This window comes from Palaemon carinicauda, chromosome 38 (assembly GCF_036898095.1).
Source record: "Palaemon carinicauda isolate YSFRI2023 chromosome 38, ASM3689809v2, whole genome shotgun sequence".
Lineage (NCBI taxonomy): Eukaryota > Metazoa > Arthropoda > Malacostraca > Decapoda > Palaemonidae > Palaemon > Palaemon carinicauda.
The window spans coordinates 43329502-43343237 of NC_090762.1; the positions used below are offsets into that span (position 1 = coordinate 43329502).

Consider the following 13736-nt stretch of genomic DNA (forward strand, 5'->3'; position numbering starts at 1 on the left):
GACTTGGTTCCTTTCTTCTTCCCACGTCTCCCTTCGGCACGAGCACCTCCTCTGCTGGAGGCTCTGCCACGAAAGGGCGGAATAAATCGGGACGCTGGAATGTCCATCCTTGGTCTAGCTGACAAGGTAGGCAAAGGGGTGGCTTTGCGGGCAGAGGACGCAACCAGGTCATGGGTGTCCTTCTGTATCAAAGAAGCAGCAATCTCCTTAATCAAGTCCTCTGGAAAAAGGCACTTAGAAAGAGGAGCAAACAGAAGTTCGGATCTTTGACAAGGTGTCACTCCAGCTGACAGGAAAGAGCAAAGGTTCTCACGCTTCTTGAGGACTCCGGATACGAACGATGCAGCAAGCTCATTAGACCCGTCACGTATGGCCTTGTCCATGCAGGACATGATGAGCAAGGAAGTTTCCTTCTCTGTCGGGGAGATCTTCCTGCTCAAAGCTCCCAGACACCAGTCTAAAAAGTTGAAGACCTCGAAGGCTCTAAATATCCCTTTCAACAGGTGGTCTAGGTCCGAAGATGACCAACATATCTTAAAGCGTCTCATGGCTAGCCTGCGGGGAGAGTCTACAAGACTTGAGAAGTCGCCCTGGGCAGAGGCAGGAACTCCCAAGCCGAGAACTTCTCCCGTGGCATACCAGACGCTCGATCTGGAAGAGAGTCTAGCAGGGGGAAACGTAAAGGCTGTCTTCCCTAGACTCTTTTTGGACTGCATCCATTCTCCTATCACTCGTAAAGCTCTCTTGGACGAGCGTGCGAGGACGAGTCTAGTAAAGGCAGGCGAGGATGACGGCGTACCTAATACAAACTCTGACGGAGGAGAGCGCGGAGCCACAGACACAAACTGGTCCGGAAACATCTCTTTGAACAGAGCAAGAACTTTTCTAAAGTCCAAAGAGGGTTGCATGGACTTAGGCTCGTAAAGGTCCGAATGTGGTTCATCAACGTGTGCCGCATCATCATCATCAGAAAGTCCATCATCCGAGTATTGAGGAGGAAGCAGCAATGGAGTAGGTAACGGCTGGTTAGCTGAGTCCGGTCGCACGGGTGCACGCGTGACTGAACCGGACGCAACGTCATGGAACTGTTGCCCAGTCTGTGAGCTGGCAACAACCATAGCAGCGCGGGGACGCACAGCGTCTACTCCAGACTGTCTAGTCTGATGTGGGTGAGCAGTGGCAACCACACTGGGTTGCGGAGGTTGACGCACCGCGTCAAAACAAAACAACTCTGACGGTTGTTGTACCTCGCGAACGTCAACGGAAGGCTCCGTGCGTCGCTGAACGTCAACATGCGGCTGGCAGGGCACACTGGAACGCATGGGTGGCGGGACTCTCTCAGCTGGAGTGCGCAAGAAGGTCGCCTCAGCGTCCACAGGACGCACAACCGAGTGTGTGGTTGGTTGTAGGCAAGAGGCTGGTGCAGCAGCAACCTTCTCCGCACGAAAGTCCTGCATCAGAGACGTTAATTGGGACTGCATGGTCTGCAGCAAAGACCACTTAGGGTCTGTAGGAGCAGGTGCGGCGACAGACGGTGTAACTGCCTGAGGCGGTACCGCTTTGCCTCTCTTAGGAGGTGAGCAGTCATCGGAAGACTGCAGCGAGTCCAAACTGACCCTAGTGGCTACAACTGGGCCGTTGGACTTGCGCGGAAGGGACCGACTTGCGCTTAAGTGGTCGTGAGACCTTGGTCCATGGTTTCTTGCGAGAAACCTCTTCCGCAGACGAGGAATAAATGGGCTCTCTCGTCTTTGTGTGGGTGGGGCGATCTTGGGTAGATACGCCCGAAACCACGGAGGGAACGTCTGTTCGCTGATTAAAGCCTCTCGAACCCATTGGTCGTACGACATTGCTTCTCCCCTGGACTTGGGAGCTTGCAAGAGGTCCCGGACTAGGAGGACGACAGGCACGAACAGACGAACCCTCAAGCGCAACACTATCCACAACACTATCACTCACTTTATCACTTCCCACTGCACTTTTACACTTCAGCTCCTTGACGTCCGCCATGAGCTGGTTACGGTCATTAGCCAGGGACTCAACTCTCTCACCCAGAGCTTGGATGGCACGCATCATATCAGCCATCGAAGGTTCCTGAGTGCCAGAAGGGGGATTAGGAGCAACCACTACAGGGGAAGGAATAGGTTGTGGTTCTCACGCTTCTTGCATGAGGAGAGGAAAAATCAACAGAACGATATGAACTTCTCCTGACTCTATCTCTCTCTAGCCTACGTGTATATTTTTGGAATTCGATAAAATCGAATTCCGAAAGCCCAACGCATTCCTCACATCGATCTTCCAATTGACAGGTTTTATCCCGACAGTTGGAACAAACGGTGTGAGGATCGATAGAGGCCTTCGGAAGATGCCTTGAACAGTCCCTAGCATTACACTTCCTGAATTTTGGGACTTGAGAAGGGTCAGCCATTTTGAATTGGTCAAAGGGGAATTCAAAAACTATCCAAAGTCATCAACAAATAATCCGATATCAAAAAAAAGAATGCAAGGATTTATTGAAGAGAAAGCCTGCACAGCGAAAGCTCAAAACTAGAATAGTGTACTTCACCAAATAGTTGTGAAAACAAATCCAGTTAGCAACAGCGAATTAGTAGGTCTTGCCGGTAGCACGACAGAGAGAAAATCGAGTTCTTTGTTTACAATGAGTACTGGGTATCTGGACGACAGATGGCGCTGTTGAAGTACACCCCCTACCTGCATAGCGATCGCTGGCGGATTTTTTCCGTAGAGTTTTCTGTCGAGCAGCAGAGCTGCAGCTATTATAATCACCGGCTAAGTTAAATATTGAAAAATGTATCTACATGTTACACAGCATGAACTTGACTAGATTTACCCAGTAAATTACCGAAAATAATAATGAAAACTTGTCCATGATATGCTTAGTAACATCACACAATATAATGTACTTAAAAAACTTAATTGCAGCATCTGGCCTGTATTTTCAAGTAATAAGAGTGTTTATATGAATAAAAAAAAATACGAAAAAACTTGCTGCTCCAAATAACTAACAAAAGAGAAATACAAAAAGTTTATGATGAATCACAGTGTTCATAAAACAGTTTTGTTAAATACACTGTTATTTATACTTACTGTATTTTAAACCTCATTCTTTAATGGGGATAACTCAAATTTCTTTGTCAGTACACAAAAGAGAAATTGAGTTCCCACTTTGGTCCTCGAACATAGGTTTAATTTGATCACATTCACCTGAGGATTCCATTTCATCTGGAATAATTTGAATATGTTCTTCTTCATTCATATAATTTAAAATACTGTCTAATTTCTGATTCAGAATAACAAGAGAAGTTCTTGACACAAACCCAGCAGCTAATTTAGAGATTTCCTGAGCTTTTGCAACAACATAACTTCTAAGCTGTTCTTCTGTGCAAGTCTGAATATTTTCACTTATTTCAGAATTATGTTGTTGTGAACTGATGGTTGATGAACATCTTTCTATTTCTGGTTCTAAAATAAAGCCAGCTTCAATTTCAACCTCATTTTCTACCTTGAGATTCATTGCCATATCACATGACTTCATACTATGTTCACATTTATTACTGTCAAACAACAAGTCATTTTGGGAACTAAAAGCTTTGCTTTTGTTTAATAGCAAATTTTGCCTGACTGACACATTACGTATATTACCATATTTAAGAAGCTGGTGACGATGTACAGGGAGCTTTGTTTTCATAGCAGCTATGATTTCTGAAGCATTTAAACCTTTAACAATTAATGCCTTTATCATGCTCCGTTCATCATCATTCATCCTTATGGAAGCATTTGCATTACCATCCTTATGTCCATAGTGAGTTCTACAAAAGTGAACCAGAGCTCCGCCTTCCTTAAAAAATCTCACTCCCATGAAAGAGGTGCAAACTGCATTAATTTTCATGCTACCTCTTCTACTAGTGGATGAAGCACCAAACTTTGAATCTGAAGACTTGGGGAAACCACTTCGATTACATCGAAGAAAAATCTTTCGATCCCCAGATACCAATTCTCTTGAAGTAATGGCAGAATATGTGGACCTGCATTGTTCCTCAGCTGTTTTCTTCCAAGTCCAAAATTCTGAAAGAAACAAAAGAGGGTAGCATTCTGCTACTACACTACAGCTCTTAGGTATTCTTAAAAAATACTTCAGCTTAGCTATTATATTTCTATTTTTAACATGCAGTGTTCAAATACTTAAAAACTTAAGGCCCTTTTTTAAAATGTTCTTATAGTGAAATATAGTGGTGAGTTTTGCACTGTTTATGGAAGCTTGATAATTACATAATTTAAGGAAAATTTATGAACAAAACCTATGAAACCGTAACTCCTTTAGAAACTAGTAAACAGTAAAATCCTTTGCGTAGGACCTTACTCTACTCCATCTTTCCATTACTGTAATTTGCATGTCTTATGTTTTATCATATTTCAGATAATTTTCATTCTCTTGCATAGAGCAAAATCTCAACATTTGCTTCACCAAAATGTATTTAAATACATCTTTGTAGGGCTTCTTTTTGAAGACATGATTCTTTTCTAGCTATTTACTTTCTTTCACCAGGGGATAAGCTCCAAAAACAACTTACCTGTTTATTCTTACTTAAGGAAGCATTGAGATTAATTTCTTTTTTTGATTATACCTAAAAAATGGTTGATGCATACCACTGGGACAAATACCCCTGCCCTCATAAGGTAGGTAAAACAGATCTTTGCTAATACATAAACTTTCTATCTATCTGCACAGTGTAAATCAAAATCAATTATTTCACTCACTTCACAACTTAACTATAAAATTTGCCAATAGGGACGACAGGTCAGGGGCCAAAGTATAGTAAGCTAACTGTGAAAAAATTGCAAAGTGGAATATCAACCACCAGTATGCACATCCCATAAATTTACAAAATTAAAAATTTTCAATATAATTTGCAATTTTCTTAGCTGTACAAACCTGAGTAATTTATATGGGTTTACTTCTACGTCAACTTTCTATTACCAGGAAATTATATACAATAACAGGTTACTAAGCAACTCTACTGCCGGACAGTGTTACGTGCTGCTGCAGGGCAAAGTTCACTCTAACCTGGTCTAGACTTATGGGGTGAAGAGATATGCAGTGGACTGCCTCGTGGAACTTTCAAACGTGTGGTTGGCACAGTAGGTTTGGCCATTCTGGAAGTTCTCTTGGGACTTTAGTGAGAAGACCCAGTAAGTTTCGATACTAGTCCGCCTACGGCCACTTTGGGGCTACTGTACTAACTAGCATTATTCGAACTACTAGGGACAGGCGTATTCTGTTTAGCACCTGACGAATCAGACAGAATGGAGGAAAGGTGTAGATGTCCAGTCACCCCCATGGGTGTTGGAAGGCATCTTCCGTTACTGCTGCTGGGTTCGGAAATGGGGGGCAATACACCGGGAGTTTGGCGTAGAGGTGAGTGGCGAACATGTCTAGTGTTAGGGAACCCCACAAAGTCACAAGACTCTTTGCCACTAAAGGAAACAAAGACCATTCGGAACCACTTGTCATCCCTGGTCAACTCAGATGGTCTGCTATGATGTTTCTTTTCCCAGGAATGGATCTCTATGAGAGAGATACTGCACTGACTTGTGCCCATTGGTGGATTCCTACTGCTACATGGCATAGCAGGTGGGATACTGAGCCTCCATGTTTGATGTAGGTCACCACTGTAAAGTTATCGTTCATCAACACCACAGTGACCTTTGAGGGTTACATCCAATTCCTTTGGGACATTATCACAAAGAGCTCCCATGATGTTCAAATTGTTAATTTTAATATTCATAATATTACAAACTGCATCTAATGCTTCGTCATGACTATCAAAAGATATCTAAGAGTCCCATTTTTCAACTCCGAGTTTCATCCTTATTTCCTTTATCAATCCATAGCACTTAAATGCTCTATATATATATATATATCATCATAATTTGTCTCTAATGGAATTTGGGCAACATGAAGGATTTGCAGTTTCCTTATGTTACCCAAATTACAAGATTTTTAACATCAGTGGAGTGGTCATTTTTAGTTCCAAGGTCGTCAAAAAAATTTTCCTTAATCAAGTTACCAGTCATCAACAGTACCGGGGGAGAGTCAGCATTTCCATTGGACGGGGGTTCGTTACTTGAAAAATCCATAAAGCAGGGGTCGAGATTGGTTGGTTGATTGGTTAGGTTCACCTGCTCGAGAATATTGAGGCATCATACGTCACATAAGTATGTGGGTTGGCCAAGGCATCAGCCACCCTATGGGGTCTTTTGACTGGTCATACAGTACTACATTGGATCCTTCCCTCTAGTTACAGTTCATTTTCCCTTTGCCTACACACACACTGAATAGTGTGGCCTATTCTTTACATATTCTCCTCTTGTCTTCATACACCTGACAACACAGATTACCAAATAATTCTTCTTCACTAAAGGGGTTACTACACTGTAATTGTTCAGTGGCCACTTTCCTCTTGGTAAGGGTAGAAGAGACTCTTTAGCTATGATAAGCAGCTCTTTTAGGAGAACGACACTCCAAAATCAAACCATTGTTCTCTAGTCTTGGGTAGTGCCATAACCTCTGTACCATGGTCTTCCACTGCCTTGGTTTAGAGTTCTTTTGCTTGAGGGTACACTCGAGCACACTCTTCTATCTTCTATCTTATTTCTCTTCAGTTTTGTTAAAGTTTTTATAGTTTATATACGAGATATTTATTTTAATGTTGTTACTCTTCCTGCAATATTTTATTTTCCTTTCCTCACAGCTATTTTACCTGTTGGAGCCCCTGGGCTTATAGCATCCTGCTTTTCCAACTAGGGTTGTAGCTTAGCAAGTAATAATAATAATAATAGTAATAGGAAATTTGCATTCTCTACTATCGGTACAATGAGAGTATTCATCTCAGATGGTCCACTCCAAACCCTACCTGAAGGATAGCACCAAAATAGATATACAGTAGAGGCATAGGTGTAAGCTGAACCCACCTGTTAGGACTGAGACCAAGAAACTATGGAATTATCCTACCCATATCTATAATGATGGGCTTCCAGCCAGGAACTGAGAGTCCTATTCCAAGCATTGGACGCCCCTGGATTCCGAAGACCCTCTTTCAGACCTCGCCTAGTGTGGTCACGATTCTCATCCCTAGATATACCATACTTTAGACCAGTTACAGATGAAACTTCTCACAATTTATCAGGGTACCCTGACAGAAGGCCAGAAGTTTTTCTCGATAGAGTAGAAGGGTCTCCGAGTCTGCTAGAACTAGCCAATCTTCTAGATATCGAAGACGAATGCCGTTCTTGTGTGGCCTGGTAGACATTAGAGTAAAGACTCTTGTGAACACCTGAGGTGCTGTGGACAGGCTGAAACACAGCACTTTGAATTGGTATATCTGATCGTCCATAGTAAAGCGCAAGTACTTCCTTGATGACTTCAATGAGATCATGAAGTCGTTCAGTCTGATAGCCTGTCTAACAGTTTGTGCCGTCTCCCTTTTGAACGGAGTCTGTAGGACAAACTCGTTCCGGGCTGAGAAGTCTATCACGGGTCTCCAGTCTCCAGACGCTTTTTCTACAAGAAATAAGCGACTGTAAAAGCCTGGAAACCCTCCCAGAACCTACTGGAGAGTGCCATTCTCTAGCTTGGTCCTGACTTCAGCCCGTAGGACCTGGTCCTTTGCTGATCCCTTAGCATAGGACCTCGTCGCAGTTGGACTTTTGAGTCAGAGGAAGGGGAGAGTCGATGAAAGGGATAATATATCCCTTTCTTAATACGGAAGTCGACTAAGGGTCGGCTCCGCAATTCATCCACCTCCACCATCAGCTCATAAGGCCTCCCCCCACTAGTGGACTGGTCAGGGGATTGCCCTCCCTAGCGTGGTTATCCTCACAGGGCTTTTTTGCCTTTACCTTCGAGTCCTCTGGGATCAAAGGAAGGCTTTGCATCCTTCTTCTTTGGGGCATTCTGCTTCTGGCTAGTCTGAGGTTTTGGAGACTGTTGTCTCTGCCTTGAAGGATCTTCCTGGAACGAACGAGAGGAGACAACCCATTGGAGGAGAGTGTTTTGGCTCACCCTTCTCCATTGGTCTGCTACACTCTCAATGGCTTCCCCGTCAAACAAGGCGGGTCCATCCTTTGGAGTACTGAGCAGCCTCATTGCCTTTCTTTGCAGCACCTGCCTCTGGAATCTTGAGATAACTGAATCATGCTGCCTCAAGATCCAGCTAACCTACTTGTTTACCACGTTCTCCGTCAAGAATTCGAGTGTTCTCTCACCCGAGAGAAGGAAAGAGAACAGCATTCCCCTCCTCTTAGGAGTGAAGTCCTTGTTCCTGACGAGATAGCCGATCATGCCCAACCAATATTCCAGCTATTAAGCTGATTGCAAGGCACACTTTGCAACCCGCTCCATGTTAGCAGCGTCGGCAGCAGAAAACTGAACAGGGAAAGTTGTCAGTTTCTCCAAAAGCGTCTGGGTCAACGATACAATCGGTGGATTCAGTGGTAAGGGGGAAAGATTGTCTCCCACAACCTCACAGTACTTCCTCTGCCTTATGTAAGGAGGAGGAAGTAACCAACAGGAGTTCACCGAATGAAGAGAGCTGGGGGAGCCAGTTACTTGGGCGTAAGCCCACTTCTTTGCTGCCTTCTCCATCACGAGGCTCAATACTACGCAGTACTCTAGAAGTTTTATTCCAGCTGTGACCAAGTTGTGGAATGATCTTCCTAATCGGGTGGTTGAATCAGTAGAACTTCAAAAGTTCAAAGTTGGAGCAAATGCTTTTTTGTTGACCAGGCGGACATAGTCTTTTTATAGTTTATTTATGACATATTTGTTTTTGATGTTGTTGATAGTTTATTATATGACATGTCTGTTTTGACGTTGTTTCTTATTTTAGAATGATTTATTGTTAATTTGTTCTCTTCATTTATTTATTTCCTTATTTCCTTTCCTCACTGGGCTATTTTTCCCTGTTGGAGCCCCTGGGCTTATAGCATCTTGCTTTTCCAATTAGGGTTGTAGCTTGGATAGTAATAATAATAATAATAATAACTCCCCTTCCCCAAGGTAAGGCTGTATTGGGACTAGAGGGCTTAGGACCACCAGACTACTGGTCTAGAACTGTATCCTTGCCCTCAGTTGGGATATCATCAGGTTCTTCCAAGTTGTTGACCTTCTTGATGCAAGCCAGAACCTTTAGAAAAATTTGATCCAAATCTTTCTGCTCCAAAGGTGTGACATTCGGGCTGGTGTCATCGAAAGGTTCTTCCTCGCCCAAGCAAACACCCATAGTAGCCCAGGGAGGGTGAGAGTCATCAAAAGCAATCCTTTTGGAGGTCGAGTGTGCTCTGGGGGAAGGCCACTATGCCCAAGTCTTATGTTAGCAGCTGAGACTGAAGACTGTTCCCCTCAAATCTGACGTTCATCCATAGAGTGCCAGTTCTTGGGTAGAATCTTCGTGTCTTTCCTCTTTCTTGATTGAATCTCAAATTCATCCATAAGAAAGGTTCCTCTCCCCTAATTGATTCTGTTAGTTTAGCAACCCCGGAACCAACTCGGAGAGGGGTATCCTTCGTTTGAGATAAAGGATCTTCCCAGTCATCGATCCTAACAGGCTTCCAGCACTCCGAGCAAGAGACCGGGCAAAGGTTAGAGGACTCCGATCTTAGGGGAGAAGCAACCTCACTTTCCATAAACGACCTCGCGGCTGTGACCTGAGTCTCTGCTGCCGTCTCCCAGTTCAGACCAAATGATCTTAGGATCCTTAATCCTAAGGTAATCCTCATACCTTGAGACTCTCTGGGTGACAGGAGGTGGAGGCAGTAGTGGCGCCCTAGCTAGGCTTGATCACCTCGGGTCAGAAAGATCGCTAGATCCATTAGGAGAATCCAGGGAAATGACAGGAACCTTCGCCGCTGCAGCTGGAGGATCGCTGAAAATTCCCATCACTTGTTTAAGCGCTTTCACCAGGTCTTGAAACCAAGGTCCATCCTTGGCTAACAAGTTACCTGATGGTTTAGTCTCCTTGCATTTGGATTGTGGGTGGGAGGGGGGAACACCCCAACCCTCTCCTGGGTGAGAGCTCGCAGGGTGAACGACTGTGAGGTGAACGACTTTGACGAGAGGTTGGTTGGCAAGGCGAGTCATGTGGCTCGTTAACCTCCACCCTCTCCTCAATTCTACGATAGCAATCACTAAGGTGTGTAAGAACCTCATTCACTTGAGGAGTATCTGGCTTCCTCGCTACCAGCGGATAACCTCTGCCCTCCATCTTGCTAGAAGGAGAGGCACGTGACGACGTGTGGAGCCTCTCCGCCTTTGGCGACGATATGAGATCCTGTCTGAGAGCGTCAAGAAACGGAACTCTCTTGCTCACCTGTTCTCCTGAAGGAGAAAGGTGAGGTGCTTTACTTACCCTGAGAGCTGAGGAATGACATGGGGCTGAGAGCTTGTGCTGCAGTGAGACAATTAAAAACTCCGAAGAGTTTACCTGTCTGACCGATCTCATAAGAGATTGGTCTCGTGAAACGCTGAGCGTTTCGCTGTGCCCTGAAGGTCCGATGATGAGGTTGGGGGCAGATGGAAACCTCCTCCCTCCTTCGTCATCTATCTCAGAAAAGCTGTGTTCAGATGGACTGGAGCTTGGTATGGACAAATCCAATACCTTTCTATGATACCCTTGCAGAGAGGACCACTCAAGGGAAGATCTTTCCTCTCGCAAGCGTAGGGAACGATCCTCCCCTCTTTCTCCTGATGGAGCATTGTCTCGCGGACAAGGGAGCTGCTGTTCAGATGAGAGAGTTGAAGAAGATCTCTCCTCTCGCAAACAAGAAGATCGATCTACTCCTTCTTTTGATGGCGCATCACCTTGCGAACGAGAGAGCTGCCGCTCAGAAGGTTATGTCGCTTCGTCTTTCCTCGGATGACCAGACTGCGCAACACGGGAAGAACCACCTTCTGGTTGCAAAAGTTGCTTTTCCTCCCATCGGGCAAGCCCGGGAAGAGGATCAGCTCCCTGAACCACCTCTGGACAAATTGCTCCAAGTAGTGCTTGTCCTGAAATGCTCTTGTCCTCCCGCCGAAACGGGTGGATGTCGTGGAGAGCAGAAGAAGAGGACTCAGTGCTCAAGTGCGCACGCACATCTAAACGCAGGACCTTCTGTAGCTCATCCTTCGACGGAGGATCCGTCAACCCCAAAGAGGGCCACAGCAGACGAACCGCATCGTCCGAGAGAAAATCCTCCGTGGAGGACTCCCTCACTGCCCCTCTAGGGAAGGCAATGGAAGGAGACCCTGCACAAGGTTGTCCCGGCGTTAACAGGGGCCCACTCGTACTTGACTGTTCCCCGGAGGAAGCCGGTCGTGTAGAGTCAGGATGGAGAGATCGAGCCAGAGGAGAAAGAAGTCGGGTCTTCTTCCCTTTCGAGGCTGACCTCGAAGGGGAAGAATCCCTCTTACGCTTCTTCTTCTTCCGATTACCAAACCTCAACCACTGGGAGGGATACCACTCCCGGCACACACTACAAGGAGACTCCTTCGTACATGAGTGATCTCGGCATGAAGGGTAGAGACCGTGAGGATCCATCGCCTCAGAAGACATGACTGTGCCCTTCAAGACCCGAACAAACTCGCATGGATGGACCTCCCAGGCAAGCACACCTAAAAATAGAAAAGAAAAGAGATTAGTTTAGGCCAGTTTAGGTTAACGGGAGAGTGAGACAGGTCTACAAGCCGAATTAAAAACTGATAATTCTTCTTCACTAAAGGGGTTACTACACTGTAATTGTTCAGTGGCCACTTTCCTCTTGGTAAGGGTAGAAGAGACTCTTTAGCTATGATAAGCAGCTCTTTTAGGAGAACGACACTCCAAAATCAAACCATTGTTCTCTAGTCTTGGGTAGTGCCATAACCTCTGTACCATGGTCTTCCACTGCCTTGGTTTAGAGTTCTTTTGCTTGAGGGTACACTCGAGCACACTCTTCTATCTTCTATCTTATTTCTCTTCAGTTTTGTTAAAGTTTTTATAGTTTATATACGAGATATTTATTTTAATGTTGTTACTCTTCCTGCAATATTTTATTTTCCTTTCCTCACAGCTATTTTACCTGTTGGAGCCCCTGGGCTTATAGCATCCTGCTTTTCCAACTAGGGTTGTAGCTTAGCAAGTAATAATAATAATAATAGTAATAGGAAATTTGCATTCTCTACTATCGGTACAATGAGAGTATTCATCTCAGATGGTCCACTCCAAACCCTACCTGAAGGATAGCACCAAAATAGATATACAGTAGAGGCATAGGTGTAAGCTGAACCCACCTGTTAGGACTGAGACCAAGAAACTATGGAATTATCCTACCCATATCTATAATGATGGGCTTCCAGCCAGGAACTGAGAGTCCTATTCCAAGCATTGGACGCCCCTGGATTCCGAAGACCCTCTTTCAGACCTCGCCTAGTGTGGTCACGATTCTCATCCCTAGATATACCATACTTTAGACCAGTTACAGATGAAACTTCTCACAATTTATCAGGGTACCCTGACAGAAGGCCAGAAGTTTTTCTCGATAGAGTAGAAGGGTCTCCGAGTCTGCTAGAACTAGCCAATCTTCTAGATATCGAAGACGAATGCCGTTCTTGTGTGGCCTGGTAGACATTAGAGTAAAGACTCTTGTGAACACCTGAGGTGCTGTGGACAGGCTGAAACACAGCACTTTGAATTGGTATATCTGATCGTCCATAGTAAAGCGCAAGTACTTCCTTGATGACTTCAATGAGATCATGAAGTCGTTCAGTCTGATAGCCTGTCTAACAGTTTGTGCCGTCTCCCTTTTGAACGGAGTCTGTAGGACAAACTCGTTCCGGGCTGAGAAGTCTATCACGGGTCTCCAGTCTCCAGACGCTTTTTCTACAAGAAATAAGCGACTGTAAAAGCCTGGAAACCCTCCCAGAACCTACTGGAGAGTGCCATTCTCTAGCTTGGTCCTGACTTCAGCCCGTAGGACCTGGTCCTTTGCTGATCCCTTAGCATAGGACCTCGTCGCAGTTGGACTTTTGAGTCAGAGGAAGGGGAGAGTCGATGAAAGGGATAATATATCCCTTTCTTAATACGGAAGTCGACTAAGGGTCGGCTCCGCAATTCATCCACCTCCACCATCAGCTCATAAGGCCTCCCCCCACTAGTGGACTGGTCAGGGGATTGCCCTCCCTAGCGTGGTTATCCTCACAGGGCTTTTTTGCCTTTACCTTCGAGTCCTCTGGGATCAAAGGAAGGCTTTGCATCCTTCTTCTTTGGGGCATTCTGCTTCTGGCTAGTCTGAGGTTTTGGAGACTGTTGTCTCTGCCTTGAAGGATCTTCCTGGAACGAACGAGAGGAGACAACCCATTGGAGGAGAGTGTTTTGGCTCACCCTTCTCCATTGGTCTGCTACACTCTCAATGGCTTCCCCGTCAAACAAGGCGGGTCCATCCTTTGGAGTACTGAGCAGCCTCATTGCCTTTCTTTGCAGCACCTGCCTCTGGAATCTTGAGATAACTGAATCATGCTGCCTCAAGATCCAGCTAACCTACTTGTTTACCACGTTCTCCGTCAAGAATTCGAGTGTTCTCTCACCCGAGAGAAGGAAAGAGAACAGCATTCCCCTCCTCTTAGGAGTGAAGTCCTTGTTCCTGACGAGATAGCCGATCATGCCCAACCAATATTCCAGCTATTAAGCTGATTGCAAGGC

The 13736-nt window shown here is 45.2% G+C and overlaps 1 protein-coding gene across 4 annotated transcripts in view; it reads right to left on the reverse strand.

The window, feature by feature from the left end:
- Positions 1-2994: 2994 nt before the first annotated feature.
- LOC137630592 (uncharacterized) overlaps positions 2995-13736 on the reverse strand; it is a 71091-nt gene continuing 60349 nt past the window's right edge. For all 4 annotated transcript variants that reach the window (XM_068362165.1, XM_068362167.1, XM_068362164.1 and 1 more), the window contains exon 3: positions 2995-4086. In XM_068362165.1, the coding sequence (XP_068218266.1) occupies positions 3143-4086 (944 nt within the window). In that variant the 3' untranslated portion in view covers positions 2995-3142. The remainder of the gene's footprint in view (positions 4087-13736) is intronic.